Genomic DNA, 15,691 nt, shown 5'->3' with positions numbered 1-15,691 from the left:
ACACTCTCACACACACACACTCACCCACACACACACACACACACACACACACACATACACTCTCACACACACACTCACACACACACACTCTCACACACACTCTCACACACACACACACACACTCTCACACACACACACACTCACACACACTCTCACACACACACACTCTCACGCTCACACACAGTCATATCCTGTGACTGTGTGTGAGTCAGTGTGTCTCAGTATGTGCAGCGTGTCCAGACCTGCAGGCAGCAGCAGAGCAGTTAAAAGCCCTCGCTGTGAGCCTGCCGTTGTGTTTAGAGGATCCACACTGAGGATGAGGAGCAGCTGGATTTCACTCGTTGGCGTTCTGCTTCTGGCTGCACTTTGTGTCGTCCAGACCACCCACACACAGTACTGTGAGTAGCTCATGCTTTAAACCCTTTGAACACATCAGAGGTCACTTCCTCTCCTCCTGCTGCTCAACACGAGCTTCACTGAAACGGGTTCTAAAGGAAGCGTTGTGTTTAACGTCTGAGATCTCAGTGAGGAGCAGCGCTCACCTGGAGCTCCTCCTGCTCACACTCAGCTCTCAACGAACTCTCATTGTTTCTTCTTCTTCTTCACTTTGCCTTCTTTTACACTTTATTTAGTTATTTAGTTCCTTCGTCTTCATTTTACAAAGTGTTTTTATGAAAGTATGACATAAGTACAGTTTGATATCACAACAAACGTCTTCTCTTCTTTGTTTCCTCACTGCTGAGGATAGATAATAATTAACAGAGTTATGCAGCTATTCAAATGAAATACGGCGAAGGAGACTCAGCTGTACTTCATGTGTACAGCTGAACACATGTAATAACATCATTCTGTTCCATCGTTTAGATGGTTTAGAACCTGTGACTGTGGATCACATGAAGGATCTTTAGAACAGTCAAACATAAAGACGCTTCAGCTTCACTTCATACGCAAGAAACCTTTAAATACTCTTTGATGTCAAAATGATACAAAACTCAAGATGAAAGAAATATGAGATTCTATGTCGAAGTAAAACACAACTTTTATTATAAGAAGCGAAAATATTAGTTTTTAGATCAAAGTTTATTCATAAAGCAAAAACATGAGTCACAATAAATACAAGTCAGACTGAAGAAGAGTACAAATAAAACTACAAGCAGGTCTGAAGGAGAGAAGAAGTCTACTCAAGGACCACTTACTGGCTTTCTACAGGACGTCAGTGCTTCATCAGGTACAAGGTCTGCAAACAGGACTTTATACGAGTGGATTACTTTTGTCTCAACATGTTTCATGTTTATTTGTTTATTATGTTATATAGACTACATATACATATATTATATATATATATATATACATATATGTATGTATCAGTCCCTGTTAGACCTCGTATATCTGATATAATATTCATATTTTGGAGTTAACACAAATCGTTGAACCACCAATCAGAAGTAACGTGTTGTTTTACTTTAAACTAGATCATTTTATCAGCAGGAGAGATTTAAAAACAGACAGCAGAGGATCATTCGAGCTCTGAATGTTTTCAGTCTGTTGTGTGTTTCATGTGAAATGTTTTATGTGTTATTTGTGTTTTATGTGTTATTTGTGTTTTTATGTTATTTGTGTTTTTCTGTGTTGTTTGTGTTTTTATGTGTTGTTTGTGTTTTTCTGTGTTGTTTGTGTTTTTATGTGTTGTTTGTGTTTTTCTGTGTTGTTTGTGTTTTTATGTGTTGTTTGTGTTTTTATGTGTTGTTTGTGTTTTTCTGTGTTGTTTGTGTTTTTCTGTGTTGTTTGTTTTTATGTGTTGTTTGTGTTTTTATGTGTTGTTTGTGTTTTTCTGTGTTGTTTGTGTTTTTATGTGTTGTTTGTGTTTTTATGTGTTGTTTGTGTTTTTCTGTGTTGTTTGTGTTTTTCTGTGTTGTTTGTGTTTTTCTGTGTTGTTTGTGTTTTTCTGTGTTGTTTGTTTTTATGTGTTGTTTGTGTTTTTATGTGTTGTTTGTGTTTTTCTGTGTTGTTTGTGTTTTTATGTGTTGTTTGTGTTTGTCTGTGTTGTTTGTGTTTTTCTGTGTTGTTTGTGTTTTTATGTGTTGTTTGTGTTTTTCTGTGTTGTTTGTGTTTTTCTGTGTTGTTTGTGTTTTTCTGTGTTGTTTGTGTTTTTATGTGTTGTTTGTGTTTTTATGTGGCGCCTGTGTGAAGCATCCTGAGATAAACAACGGTTAAATATAAATAATAATTTAAAAAACTTCCTGCAGCAAAACCATGCAGTCAGTTTGGATGGTGGAAACCTGTGAAGTAATAAGTCAATAAACGATGAACACGAACTGTTATCACCGAGTGAGTCACGCTGTCTCGCCCACCGACGCCGTGAATCACCGGCTGATATCTGAAGGTGAACCTCGGACACCAGAACAAAAAGACGCACCTTGAACTCACCGCCGACAAATAAAACACACTTTAACGACACCGACTTGTAAACGATACGGTAGTTTAAAGAGTTCTTTGTGTTTTACTCCATCAGGATGAAACAAACTGAAGTATGAAGCTGAAATGATTGTGTCAGACGGCGTGGAGCTCGGCTAACATTCGAGGATCCTCGAGACTGAGCTACCGCCGCTCTGTTGCTTGTTAGCTAGCCAAGAGATGCTGCGTTAGCATTAGCTCGACTTTGAATTGTTTCAATACAATGACCAGTTACAACCAGTATCGACTGGTTATGACCCATATCGACCGGTATCAACCAGTGTCGACTGGTATGGACTGGTTTAGACCAGTATGGACTGGTTTAGACTGTTATAGACTGGTTTAGACTGGTATGGACTGGTTTAGACCAGTATTGACAGGTTTTCGACAGGTTTAAACCGGTAACCACTGGTTTAAACCGGTAACCACTGGTTATGAACTGGTATCAACTGGCATCTCCTAATTTGAGAATAACTTAATTTAGAGTTTATTATTATTATTATTGTTATTATTATTCGAGTTATTCAGAGTTTGATCTGAAACATCATTTATTAAAACAAAGACGTTTCCCTCCATCAGTCTCATTCTTCCTGCCTGTCATTACTTAACTTCACCACTGAAGACTGTTCATGGGCATGAACCTCCCCCTCTGAGCCCACAGCAGTGACAAGCAGCAGCCTGTTGAAACTCTATCAGAATTCAAGATGAAGCGTTGTCAGAGAGCTCGTTGTGTTGTTTCCTCAGACGAGGCGTTGGCTGCTTTGGGTGGGACTCTGTGGACTCTGAGGATTTGTCTTCAGGGCTTCAGGCTATAGGAGGTGCAGCTCTCTCTGGGATCTAACAAACCACAGGACTCTGTCAACATTTCTAAAACTCACTGAGTTTTTCAGGAAAAGAAAAACTGTGATTTTGTCTTCACATTCAGTTCAGATCCTCTTTAAATTTGTGGGTTTTTCCTAAATATTTTATGACCTTCTGACTTTCCTCCAACAACACCACCAACGGTTACAAATGTCAATTCTTTTCCAGTATTATTCAAATTTAATGGCCAAGTTTAATGAAATGTTCTGATCTCATTCTAGTTCTTCAGAGGATCAACCCTTTAGATAAATCCCCCCCCCCCCCCCCCCTCATAAAAAAGAACACATGTTCATTCTTCTTGCGCCACCCTCAGGACAAATGTTACATTTCTACAAAATCTAAATTAAACATAAATGTGATTACAATTATGTAAAAGATTTAATCCTTAAAACAACCTTTAAAACTGAGAAAGTAAGTGAGACTAATGCAAAACAATGACTTAATGAGACTAGATTCTGAAAAAAAAGCAGTTGTGAGACTGGTATCAACTGGTTTAGACCAGTATCGACTGGTTTGGACTGGTTTGAACGAGCTGGTTTCGGCCGGTATGGATAAACGATGGATAACGATGAACGATAAATTATATAAATACATTTATAACTAAACTACCTCCCTGTCTCCTCCTGCAGCGACAGTGCCTTGCGACTGTAATGGGAGATCTCGGTACTGCCTCCGGGACACCCGGGGCCTGCACTGCGTCGACTGTCAGGGAAACACTGTGGGCCGCCACTGCGAGCGTTGCAAGGACGGCTTCCACCTGGTGGGGGCGGCGCTGAGCTGCTCACCCTGCCGCTGCAACCCCACAGGTGAGAAACCACAACATGTAGCTTTTAAATAAATCACTCACCAAAGTTCTGAAAAAGAGAAACTAATCCCATTTTATTACTGTTTATTTGCCTCCAGGTTCTGTCAGTGCCACATGTGACAGCAGGGGGCGCTGCAGCTGTAAAGAAGGAGTCACAGGAGATAAATGTGACCGCTGCCAAGATGGACCGATCGGACCAAACGGCTGCTCGCAAAGGTGAAGAAACACGTTAAATTATCTCACATTTACATCAGCGTCTCTTTAATTACTGAACTTCAACTAGCAATCCTTCCAGTGCTTTAACTTCTTCTGACACTTCAACTCCTTTCAGCGCTTTAACTTCTTCTGACGCTTCAACTCCTTTCAGTACTTACATCTATGAGTCACTTCTGGTCTAACTTCCTGTCGCTTGTTGTGTTTTTTTTTTAGACGTCAGCCCAGAGAGGATTCTGGGAGTCAGATGTGTTTCTGTTACGGTCACAGCAGCAAATGTTCTGCACAATCTGGTTACTCCGTTCACAACATCACCTCCACCTTTGCCGAAGGTAACTTTCACAATAAAAGACCTCACTGTCAATCTCAGTAGTGGGTTCTGGGTAATCATTTCAAAATAAAAGCCTCAGAGAACACCGGTTGTAACAGATTCTCCGTGCCGTGTCTTCAGGTCCGGACGGTTGGAAGGCGGCGACAGCGCAAGGCGTCACCCCCGACGACGTTCACTTCCGCTGGTCACCGCAGCACCACGACCTGGAGGTGATCTCCAAAAACAGCCTGCCCGTTTACCTGTACGCCCCAGGTGAGAACAAGCCCCGCCTCCTTTACGGCCCTTCTGTCATCTGCTTTTCATTTCTTTCATGTATTTTCCCACCGATTTCTGTCTCCTTCTTTCTTGTCCTTGTCTCTTCTCCTTTCCCCTCCTATCACTTCCTTTCATTTCTCCCCTCCTTGCCTCTCCAAATGTATCCTTTCTTTTCCTTTCCTCCTCATCTCCTCCTACTGTGTCTACTTGTCCTTGTTTCCTTTCCTTCTCTCTCCTCCCTTCTCTATCATGTCTCCCTCTTTCCTTTCTTCTACTTCTCTTTTTTTCTATACATCCTCTTCTCCTCCTCTCATGTCCTCTCTTCTCCCCCTTATTTCCTTCCTCCTCATTCTCTCTCCATGTCTCCTTGTCCTTCTTTCCTTTCCTTTCCTCCTTCTCATTTCTCCTTCCCATTCTTTCCCTCTCATCCTCCTTCTAACCTTTTCTGTCTTTCCTCGCCTCCTCTCCTCACTTGCCCAGCCCCTACTTTCCTCTCCTATCCTCTCTGCACACATCCTTTTGTCTTGTCCTCTTTCCTCTCCTCTCATCTCCTCCCTCCTCACCAGGTGTTTCTCTCCCACAGCTCCTTACCTGGGTAATCAGGTGCTGAGTTACGGTCAGAACTTTTCCTTCTCGCTGCGTCTGGACCGCGGCGTCCGTCACCCGTCCACCAACGACGTGGTTCTGGAAGGCGCCGGCCTCCGAGCGGCGGCCTCGCTGGGCGACCTGCGCTCCATCGTCCCCTGTGGACAGAAGATAAGCTACACATTCAGGTCAGAACATCGATAAGCCCCGCCCACCTGGTGCTCCAGGCTGCTTAAATCAAACGCCCCTTGTTCTTGTTCCAATTTAAATGTTTTCTTTTGCACTCAAGTGTGAACATTCCTGAAGAATGCTGCTGCTTCTAATCAGAGCAAGTAGAAACAAACTGGAGCATGTACTGGAGGATCAGGTTTAGAAGTAAGAATCTAAAATAATCAGAGTCAAAACATTAAAAAATAAAATAAGAAGGAATTTAAATTGTTTAGGGTTAAGGTACTTTTTAGGGTTCTTTTGCCTATTTTTACCCATTTAAATCCCTTTTTATTTGATTTTTTAAGGGTTCTTTTAGGGAATTTAAATGGGTAAAAATAGGCAAAAGAAAAAATAATCATGACCACAGTAAATCATTACGATTTCACAATAGTGAAAATAATAGTACAAAATATTGAGACCATATTTCCCTTTTTTTCATGTATGATTTACCTTTACAGAGAACAACATAAAAAGAGGAGCTTTAACTGTAGTAGATGTGTTCCACGTGCTTTTACTGTGAAGGCCCAGTGTTTTAATGTGAAGTTTTTTGTGAACTTTGTGTTTCAACATTCCTTCTGTGTGATGAACAGACTGGACGAGCAGCCCGGCAGCAGGTGGAGGCCTCAGCTCTCCTCCTCACAGTTCCAGACGCTCCTCCAGAACCTCACCGCCATCAAGATCCGGGCAACATTCGGAGAAAATGGTGAGCTTCCTTCTTTCCTTCCCTCTCTTTGACTTACTTCCTTTCCTCATCCACTCTGTGCTTCCTTTGGTTTTTGTTTCAGAGAGCAACTCTTTCTCTCAAATGTATATTCCTTCAGCTGGGTCTTCTGTTCACATCATCAAACAAAAGTACACCGTTTTTCAAAATAAAGCAAAACGTTTAGCTTTCAGCACTCACACATAGTTTTTCAAAATAAAGCTAAACTTTCAGCTTTCAGCACTTTCAACTCAGTTCCTCCATAAAAAGACATTTTGACTTGTTTTATTCTAGATATTTGGAGGACGATCTTGATTGAACTTTTGTGTCTTTTCAGGACGCGGGTATCTCGCCAACGTGCGGCTGGTGACGGCGCGGCGTGCCGACGGCGCCCCGGCACGTTGGGTCCAGACATGCAGCTGCCCGCCGGGTTACGAGGGCGACTTCTGCGAGCGGTGCGCCGCCGGCTTCAGACGTGGGACCCCCACAGACGACGCCTTCGGCAGCTGTGAGCACTGCAGCTGCAGAGGAGGCAGCTGCGATCCGCAGACGGGCGACTGTTACTCCGCCGACGAGACGCCCGGAGAGCTCAGCTGCTCCAAGGGCTTCTACCAGGACCCCTGGCAGCCTCGCACCTGTGTGAAGTGTCCCTGTCCGGACGGAGTGTCCTGCTCGCTGCCTGCAGGTTCACTGGCGCCCCGGTGTGACCGCTGTCCAACCGGAACCACAGGTTGGTCTCCAGGACTATTATATCTCATCACAGTACTACCATTATGACGTCACGGGAGATTAGAAATCTGTTTGTCATCGTTTCCCCCGTTTGCGCCTCATGTTGTTAAAACATTTACACAGAAACATTTCTATGGATAGACCTCTAAAACACTTTAAACACTGCTACCGTGGGTATTGCCCAACTTATATCTATATCTTGATATCTATATATCTAAACTTTAATCAAACACTCCTTGGTGACCCTTAAGTGCAACCAATGAGCTGTAACCACAGACTGTATATAAGAAGTGGACGTAGTCATCGTGACGTCCCTCATTGGTTGGTGGACTGCCGTCTTGAAGCCTTGAGTTCATTGATTTTGTGTCGCCATCTCTTTTTTTAACAACCAGTGAACAGGAAGTGACCATATGTGGACTGAGGAGGAGTGACGTAGAGACGCCTTATAGTCTCTGGTAGAGAGCTGTCAATCACTGTGTAGCCCCGCCCTAAAGCATCCCCTGCTTTATGGTCTGTTTGACTCTAAATGGACCATAATGTACTAAATGAACATCATGCTGTATTGAAGAAGACTTGAAACTAGAGATTGAGACCATAAACTCATGTTTACAATGTTTACTGAGGTAATAAATCAAGAGAGAAGTAGAGTCATTTTCTCATAGACTTCTATACAACCAGAGGAGTCGCCCCCTGGTGGACATTAGAGAGAATGCAGCTTTAACACGTGAAGCTTTGGCTTAATCAGAGGTTGTGGTTGCTCCCACATCCTTCTTGATTATTGTGTTCTTCCTTCTCTGAAGTAAAACTGTATGAATAGTTGCTTGTCTTCCGATATGAAACTAAATCTACACCATGTCCCCTCAGGTCCTCGCTGTAACGCCTGTCAGGAGGGTTTTTACCGCGGTCCTCCTCGTGGCGACGTTGTGCAGCAAACCTGCCGGCCCTGCCGGTGTAACGGACACATCGACGTCAGCGTGGCGGGAAGCTGCGATGGCAGCAGCGGCGAATGTCTGAAGTGTACGAACAACACGATGGGTCCGAGCTGCGAGGCCTGTGTGACCGGTTTCTACCACGGACGAGCCGCCGACGCCTGCAAACGTAAGATCAGTCGGGATGCTCCCGATGCACACTCTCTAGTTTCTCTGATTTTATTTGGTTTGTTGGGTAAATATGTGGTTTAAAACATCACTTTACATTTTTGTTTTGACATTTTACGGACGAATAAATTACCGTTGAATTGTTGGATGAAGAAATCTTCAGCTTTTTATTCCAGTTCGGCCTCTTAATTTAAGATGTAAAAGGAAAAGCAAAGAAAATGTTTACTATTTTAGGTGGAATTTGGCTCAATTGAAATGGTTACACCCGAACATCTTTCACCACTGTTTTAACTCTAACGTAATAGAACATTGCATTGTGGGTCACATGTGTAAACGGTTGTTCCCTCTCTTGTTTTCGTGGACCAGCGTGTGACTGCGACCTTCGGGGCTCTGAGTCCAGACAGTGTGATGATTCGGGTCGCTGTCGGTGCAGACCTGGCTACGAGGGTCTGGGGTGCCAGAGGTCCGACTGTCCCGCATGTTTTAGCCCCATCAAGACAAAGGTAACGACGACAACCATCAGATGGATGGTGATCACTTAATTGATCCTCTGACTCGTCATCATAGCGCCGTCATCAGGTCAACATGTTACTTTTGGTTTATGACCAAACACCTGCAGAACAAAAGACATTCAATTAGCTAACATTAGCATGCTAATATGCTAAGCTAAGATGGTGAACATGGTAAACACTGTACCTGCTCAACATTAGCACGTTAGCATGCCGATGTCAGCACCAACACTGCCTCTCATTCGCTCACACATCGAGGTGTCTCTCTCAAGGACAAGAGAACATGTGGACAGGGGGAGCCAGGGGATCGAACCTGCAACCCTGTGATTAGTGAACGACCCGAGATTTGGCAACACAGCAACGTCAATCACAATAACAAACGGGGGTTAAATGAGTTGGTTGAACTCTTTGTGTGTTTTCAGATGGAGGCGTACGCCAGCAAACTGAAGGAGCTGGAGACTCTGCTCTCAGGAACGGCCGGGGGTTTGAATCCAGCCGGCAGGGATCAGTTGGAGGCTGCTCTGAGGGCCACGGAGGAGCTGGTGGACGACCTGCAGTACGACACCGAGCTGCTGGCAGGTAAGACGTTTCGTTCACCTCGCTTTTAAAGATTGTCTGTTATTTAACGCAGCGATCGACAAAGTGACGCTCCAGTGTTCCAACAGGTCTGGAGAAGGGCCTGCAGGGCCGCCTGTCGTCCATCAGCAGGAGTCAGCTGGCCGAGGGCCGGGTCCTCCAGAACGTCGGCGACGCAGCGGACGACACCAAACAACAGCAGCAGACGTACAAGACGAAGGTGGAGGAGGTTCGGAGTGTGATGGAGGAGATGAAACGCAAACTGGACGAGGCCAAGGCCAACCTCAGATCAGCTGTAAGTCCAACATAAAGTCAGAAGGTCATATCTGGAGTTTAAAGGAGCATAAATGTAACAGCTGCTTTGGTCTCTTCCTTCCTGTCAGGGGATTCCTCTTGGAGATGCTCCGCAGGGTTCAAACCTCCTCTCCTCTCTGGAGCAGACGGCCACCAGTCTGGCTGATAAGTGAGTCCATCATATTCATTTCATGGTAAAAACCACTGATAAACCGATGAAGAGTTTTGACACCACGTCTTCATCACTTCCTCCTCTCCGTCCGGTCCTGCAGACATCAGACGAAGGCAGACGCTGTGCAGCGAAGCGCCAACGAAGCTCTAAGTGACTCAGAGAAGAGTCTCGCTCTGGTCCGAACCCTCATGAACAAAGAGAACAAAGTCAAAGAGCTGATCGGAGATCTCAAAACCATGTGAGTCTCTTTCTGTCAGTCTGAGCTCCTCCCACTTAAGATTCCTCATTTACTAACAGGGGGATTATGGGTAATATGCGACGGTCCTGTTCATTTGTCCTCAGTGTCTGTTTAGTTGTAAAAAAAGTATTTGTCAATGATAAGAAGACAAAAGGTACAAGACTGTAACGGACACTACGAGTCCCAGAGATCACCTTGGTGAGGACGGGTTTGTTTTCACCAAACAATGCTGGTGTGATCCGGTCTTAAGAGCAGAGTGAAGGTAGAGGAGCTTGTTGGATAAATGTTTAATCCTGACTCTCCACAGCCATGGCTGCCGAGGTTCATGGGTTAGGGTTTGTCAGGACAGAAGGTGAAGCATTCCCAGTGGATGACCCGTAGATTATCAATAATCAAGGATACCAGGACAAACGCCAATCTGCGTTTGAGACTCTAAACTAATGATGTCCGTGTGTCCAGGTACGACAAGACTTCGGGCCAGGTGAAGGGTTTGGAGAACCAGGCAACCCGGCTGAGCGGCGAGGCCAAAGACGAGAGCAACATGGCGGACGGCATGCTGAAAGACATCGCCAAGCTGGAGCAAAGCCTCCCGTCGTCCCTGAAGGTGAGACCGAGATGTGCAGTCCACCTTTAGAAAACAACGAGTGCTCCCAACCTCAAAGGACACACTCAACGTTCTTATTCTGTTCTCCTCATCATGCTCAGGGGCAGGTGGATGCCATGGTTTCGAGGTTGGACGGTGTGAAGAAGGAGGTGGATAAAGACATCTCAGACCTGGAGGTGCTGCAGGACGGCGTGCTGCAAGACAAGGGCGTCACTGGGGAACTGCTAGCAAGGGGCAAGGCCGCCCAGCAGGTACTGAAGGATTATGGGAACTCAGTCTGACATCCAAGGTGCAAAATACCCAGGGGCAATCCAGTCTGACGATGTGCTGCTTTAATCCAGGTTCTTGCGAAACGCTCAAATTTGTCCAAAAGATGAAGTTAGAGGCCCCCTGCTATAACTCTGCTATTCAGGGGGTCTGAAGTGTCACTCAGGGCGTCTCGGACCCCCCTAGAAACCCTGTGTATTTCACACACTGTGGACGTCTAAAATGAACACTTCCCTTGTTGAGTTGAGTTGATGTGGTTTTCATCTCTGCAGGATTTCAACAAGCTGCTGGACAGAGTCAACGTCGCCAAGACCGACACCGAGGACGCTCTGAAACGCATCAACAGCAACACCAAGGAGCTAGACGACGCCCTAAACACCCTGAGAGGTAGACGGACAGACAGACAGAGAGACAGACAGACAGACGGAGAGACGGACGGACGGACGGACGGACGGACGGACAGACAGACACACAGACTCTCTCTGGTTGCCCTCTAAACTCTGGACTGAATGCGACTCCTCCTCGTTCTTCCTCCACAGGGTTCGACCAGCAGATCGACGACGGCAAAGCTCAGGCCGCTGCCGCCATCAAGCGACTCCCCGGCATCAACGCCACCATCCAGCAGGCCGTCGCCAACAACGCGGAGACGGTCTCCGTCCTGGGAGATGTCTCTGAAGGCTACGACAAGGCGCTAGGATCCATCAGCGTGCTGGCGAACCAGGTTAAGAATCTGGAGGTAACGACCGATCATCAACAGAAATGAGGAATCTGAGAAAGATTACCGGCGCTGTGAGATGAGTTTCATGTCTTCTAATGGATCTCATCTCAAGGTTTCCCTCGGTCTTCATTAGTGGAAGCAGTTGTGTGTTGACATGAGAGCTCAGCAGCAACACACGGTTCATTCCTGACAGAACAAAACTAACTCAACTTTGTCTGGAACTTCGAAGCAACTCGAGTCGTTTTCTATTCCGAACCTGAACATCTTTCATTCTAAACTGTATTCATATTTTTGTCATTTATTTCCTTTCCTGAATAGCTTTTTGGAATCTGTCGTCCACCTCATTCGTCCCATTTCATTCCTTTCCTGCAGGAAACACGATGCAACTCAAAGCTGAGAGAACTGAGTTTAATCTGTAAAATATAAAACGAGATTTGAAACGACTCATACTTTCAGGTCATTTTAACTAGGAAAGTAATGTCAAGACTTCCTTCTAACTAAAATATGTGAGTTGAAATCACTAGTTGGGACAAGTGAACAGAATGCATGATAATAAGTTGTATATCTTTTTAACTTGCATTGCTAAGTTGAGTAAACGCATCCTATACATTCATGTGAACTTACAAAGAGCAATCCAAAGCTAAAGTAAACTCAAAGTCATGAGTTGAAACAAATTGTAAATCCAATTTGACTTAAATTGAAAGTTTAAGGCAGCAATTGAACTTACGTTTTTAAGTTGAACACATGGATTTCTATTACAGTGTAGTACTGAAGCTGTCGTTGCTGTTCTTGCCTGTAGAGGGCGACGTTGGCGCGTCTACACTGTTAACTCGCTGTTTGAAGGCCGTTAACGTTCTTGTAGGTTCTCGTCTCTTATCGGGTCAGTATGTCCATCGACTGCTTTTATTTGTTCTTTTCTTGGAACATTTTTGAATTGATTGAACTAATACATCGTTTTTCATAGTTCTGTCTGAATAGAATCCTGTTCATTGAATACCCTATATACATAAAATACATACGTTATCTGTGTATCGTTAGATTGCACTGTTGGTACTTGTTCTTCCTCTGCATGTAGTGGGATTACATTCGATCTGTGCTTTTCATCTCGGGTTTTCTTTTCTCTTCAGGATACATTTGGAAATGTTCCGTCTCATGCCGGTCTGTTGGATGAAGCCACCAAGCTGAACAAGGACGCGCAGGATCTGAAGACGCAGGCGTCGGACGCCGCCGGAGAACTGGACTTGGAGCTGAACGCCGGCAGGAAGCTGGAGGCCGACGCCGAGGAGGTAAAACAGGCGAACGAAGAATGAAGAGGAGAGACGCAGGACGGATCGTTTATTACTCACAATGATCCAAAGCCTCAGAGTTCTGACGTCTGACGTCTATACCTTAGTTCTAGCACTTTACGTCACATTCCACCAAACATTGATCCAAAAACTAAACTCACCACTGCGTCATCCTCTTCCTCTTGTCTGGGCAGCTCAAATGATATTTGCACTTTTCTGGGAAATGTTTTTGTATTTCGTCCCAATTTTCCTGCAGGATTCTCAACTAATGTTTCCCAGAGAGAGTTAGTTTAGTTTATTTAGTTTATTTATTTTATACAATTTAAACAATAAAATAAAGATAAACAAACAACAGATAAATAATATCACAGAGCAGGAAGAGGCAAAAAGCCAACTGGGCTCATAGAATATTAATATATTACAATATTACAGAGAACATAAAATGAATATGCAGAAGATATGACTACGTACATGTTCTCATATCTTTGGCTTGATGTTCGTGGCATGACTGCGTTAAACTCCTCAGCGGCGTCTCTGGGAGCACTTTGGTGTTTTCATGAATAGACATGCTGGGTTCAGAATAACGGATGATATGAGGTCACGTACGCTCATTCTGTTGAACAGCGTCCTCACCGGGAGGTTAACCCGAACCCGACCGTGACGTGAATGTTTTCTACTCTGCAGGCTGCTGAGGAAGCGACGGCAGCGTTCAACAACGCCAGACGGACCCGAGACGCCGTGGGACAAACCCTGAGAGACATCAGCAGTCTGCTGGCCAACACCAGTGAGTTCAGCCGTGTTCTCTCTGCTTCTTATCATCAAACCAGGAGAAGCAGAACTATATTCACCTTCTTCTTCTCCTCCTCCTCTTCCTCCTCAGACCAGACCGGTGCGGTGGACGAGACGCAGCTGAAGAGCCTGGAGGACTCTGTGGGCGGCGCTCAGAGAGAGGTGGAGGACGTCCTGAGGCCTCGGCTGAGGGACATGGAGCAGCAGGAGGCCGCCCTGAGCCGCCGGGTGACCGGCATCAACCTGGACATCAAGGCCATCATGAGAGACATCAGAAACCTGAAGGACATCGTGGACGCCGTCCCCAAGGGCTGCTACAACAGACCCCCCAAGGAGAAGCCCTGAAGCACATCTATCCACCTGCTTCTGTAAAGCAGTGATTATCCTGCTGCCAAACGTATTAATGCTCATATTAATACAATATTATGATGAACATCTCAAGAAACATCTTTCATGAACAAAGTGCTTCAGTCTTCAGCTGCTGTCTCATGAAATAACAGAGTATCACTGGGTCCTACATCTCCCACAATGCAACTTGATATTAGTGCTTATCAGAGCTCATATCACGGTCATATCTATACTCACATTTCTAATATTGTTTTCATTCACTCGGCCACATTAAATATAACACCATCACGTCATTCTGGGTTTCATTGGTCGTTGGACGTGTGTGTGTGTGTGTGTGTGTGTGTGTGTGTGAATACTATATCTGAGTCTGGAGACATCAGGTTACTGTGATCCTCGTGCTGCGTTCAGGTCATGCAAAACAGATTATTGTTGATCGTTTCATGAGTTAATTTTAAAACAAGAAACACTGAAACTACAGAACTACTACAGCAGCTACTGATAACCTTTAATCATCATAAACGTCTCCTCCGGTTGTTGAACATAATAGATATAGATCCTGCTGTACATGAAACTACATGTCTGTGTTTATGTCTCTGATGATGGTGAGCGTGTGTGAATGTAAACCTGTTCTATTTATAACTGTACATAAAGTACATCTTTCATCTTTTCACATTCACTGTTTGTTCTGTTCTCATTAAAGTCACAAATATGTTTATGTATTGAAACTGCTTTTAAATAAAAAGCTGCTGCACTTTCTTCTGATTTATGTTTCATTATTCATCACTTTGATGTATTTCCTTTATATGTAAATGTCTATAACAGCAAACACATATTTAGATTATTTAGATAATAACCGTCAAATATGTGTAACGTCATATATTTAATATATTTTATTTAGGCAGCTTGTAAAATCAGTAATGAAAATAATAACACACACACACACAGACACACACACGCACACACACAGACACACACACGCACACACACAGACACACACATGCACACACACACACAGACACATACACACATACAGACACACACACACATACACACACACCGACACACACACACACACACAGACACACACACACAGACACAGACACACACACACATACAGACACACACACACAGACACACACACACAGACACACAGACACAGACACACACACGTTTCTTTTAAGAGTGCATCACAGTTTACAATCAGAAGAAGTCGAAGCAACAAAAGGCAGATTAATACAGAAAACAAGATTTATTTTTTACATGGTTCAACAAAAAGTGATCTGAAATAACACACACACACACATGAATAAATAAATGTATAATCGTTGCAGACAGACTTCACATGGACGAGATGTTTGATCTGAACATTCACTGAATAGAAAATGGACAGACGTGGGTGATGATGGTCCCCACTTTATATCTTATATATACATATACATGTGTATATATATATATATATATATGTATATACATATATATATATACTGTTTGTGTTTTTGCTCACACAGACCATAGTATAGCGAGTGATGGACGTTCATGCCAGAAGCTAAACGTGTCTAAGCATGCAGTCTACAGGAAGAAGAGCTAACAGCAGCACATGAAGAAGAAAATAAACACAACAACAACAACAACAACAACAACCACACTGCT

At 44.2% G+C, this 15,691-nt stretch overlaps 1 protein-coding gene across 1 annotated transcript; it reads left to right on the top strand.

Moving 5' to 3' along the window:
- The first annotated feature begins 316 nt into the window (after window positions 1–316).
- Window positions 317–14,038, top strand: lamc2 (laminin, gamma 2). Its single transcript, XM_076098201.1, has 21 exons — window positions 317–398; window positions 3,951–4,121; window positions 4,219–4,336; window positions 4,550–4,665; window positions 4,785–4,916; window positions 5,503–5,692; window positions 6,305–6,417; window positions 6,752–7,144; window positions 8,008–8,241; window positions 8,607–8,743; window positions 9,172–9,328; window positions 9,415–9,620; window positions 9,709–9,788; window positions 9,892–10,029; window positions 10,489–10,633; window positions 10,735–10,884; window positions 11,173–11,287; window positions 11,440–11,636; window positions 12,746–12,904; window positions 13,589–13,688; window positions 13,785–14,038. The coding sequence occupies exons 1-21, from the start codon at window positions 317–319 to the stop codon at window positions 14,036–14,038; spliced, it is 3,387 nt and encodes a 1,128-aa protein (XP_075954316.1).
- The last annotated feature ends 1,653 nt before the right edge of the window (window positions 14,039–15,691 follow it).

Source organism: Anarhichas minor, unplaced genomic scaffold, assembly GCF_050575085.1.
Source record: "Anarhichas minor isolate MPS153535 unplaced genomic scaffold, ASM5057508v1 ptg000024l, whole genome shotgun sequence".
NCBI lineage: Eukaryota > Metazoa > Chordata > Actinopteri > Perciformes > Anarhichadidae > Anarhichas > Anarhichas minor.
The sequence above is the reverse complement of the archived record's forward strand: the minus strand, read 5'-3'. Positions and strand labels throughout refer to the sequence as shown.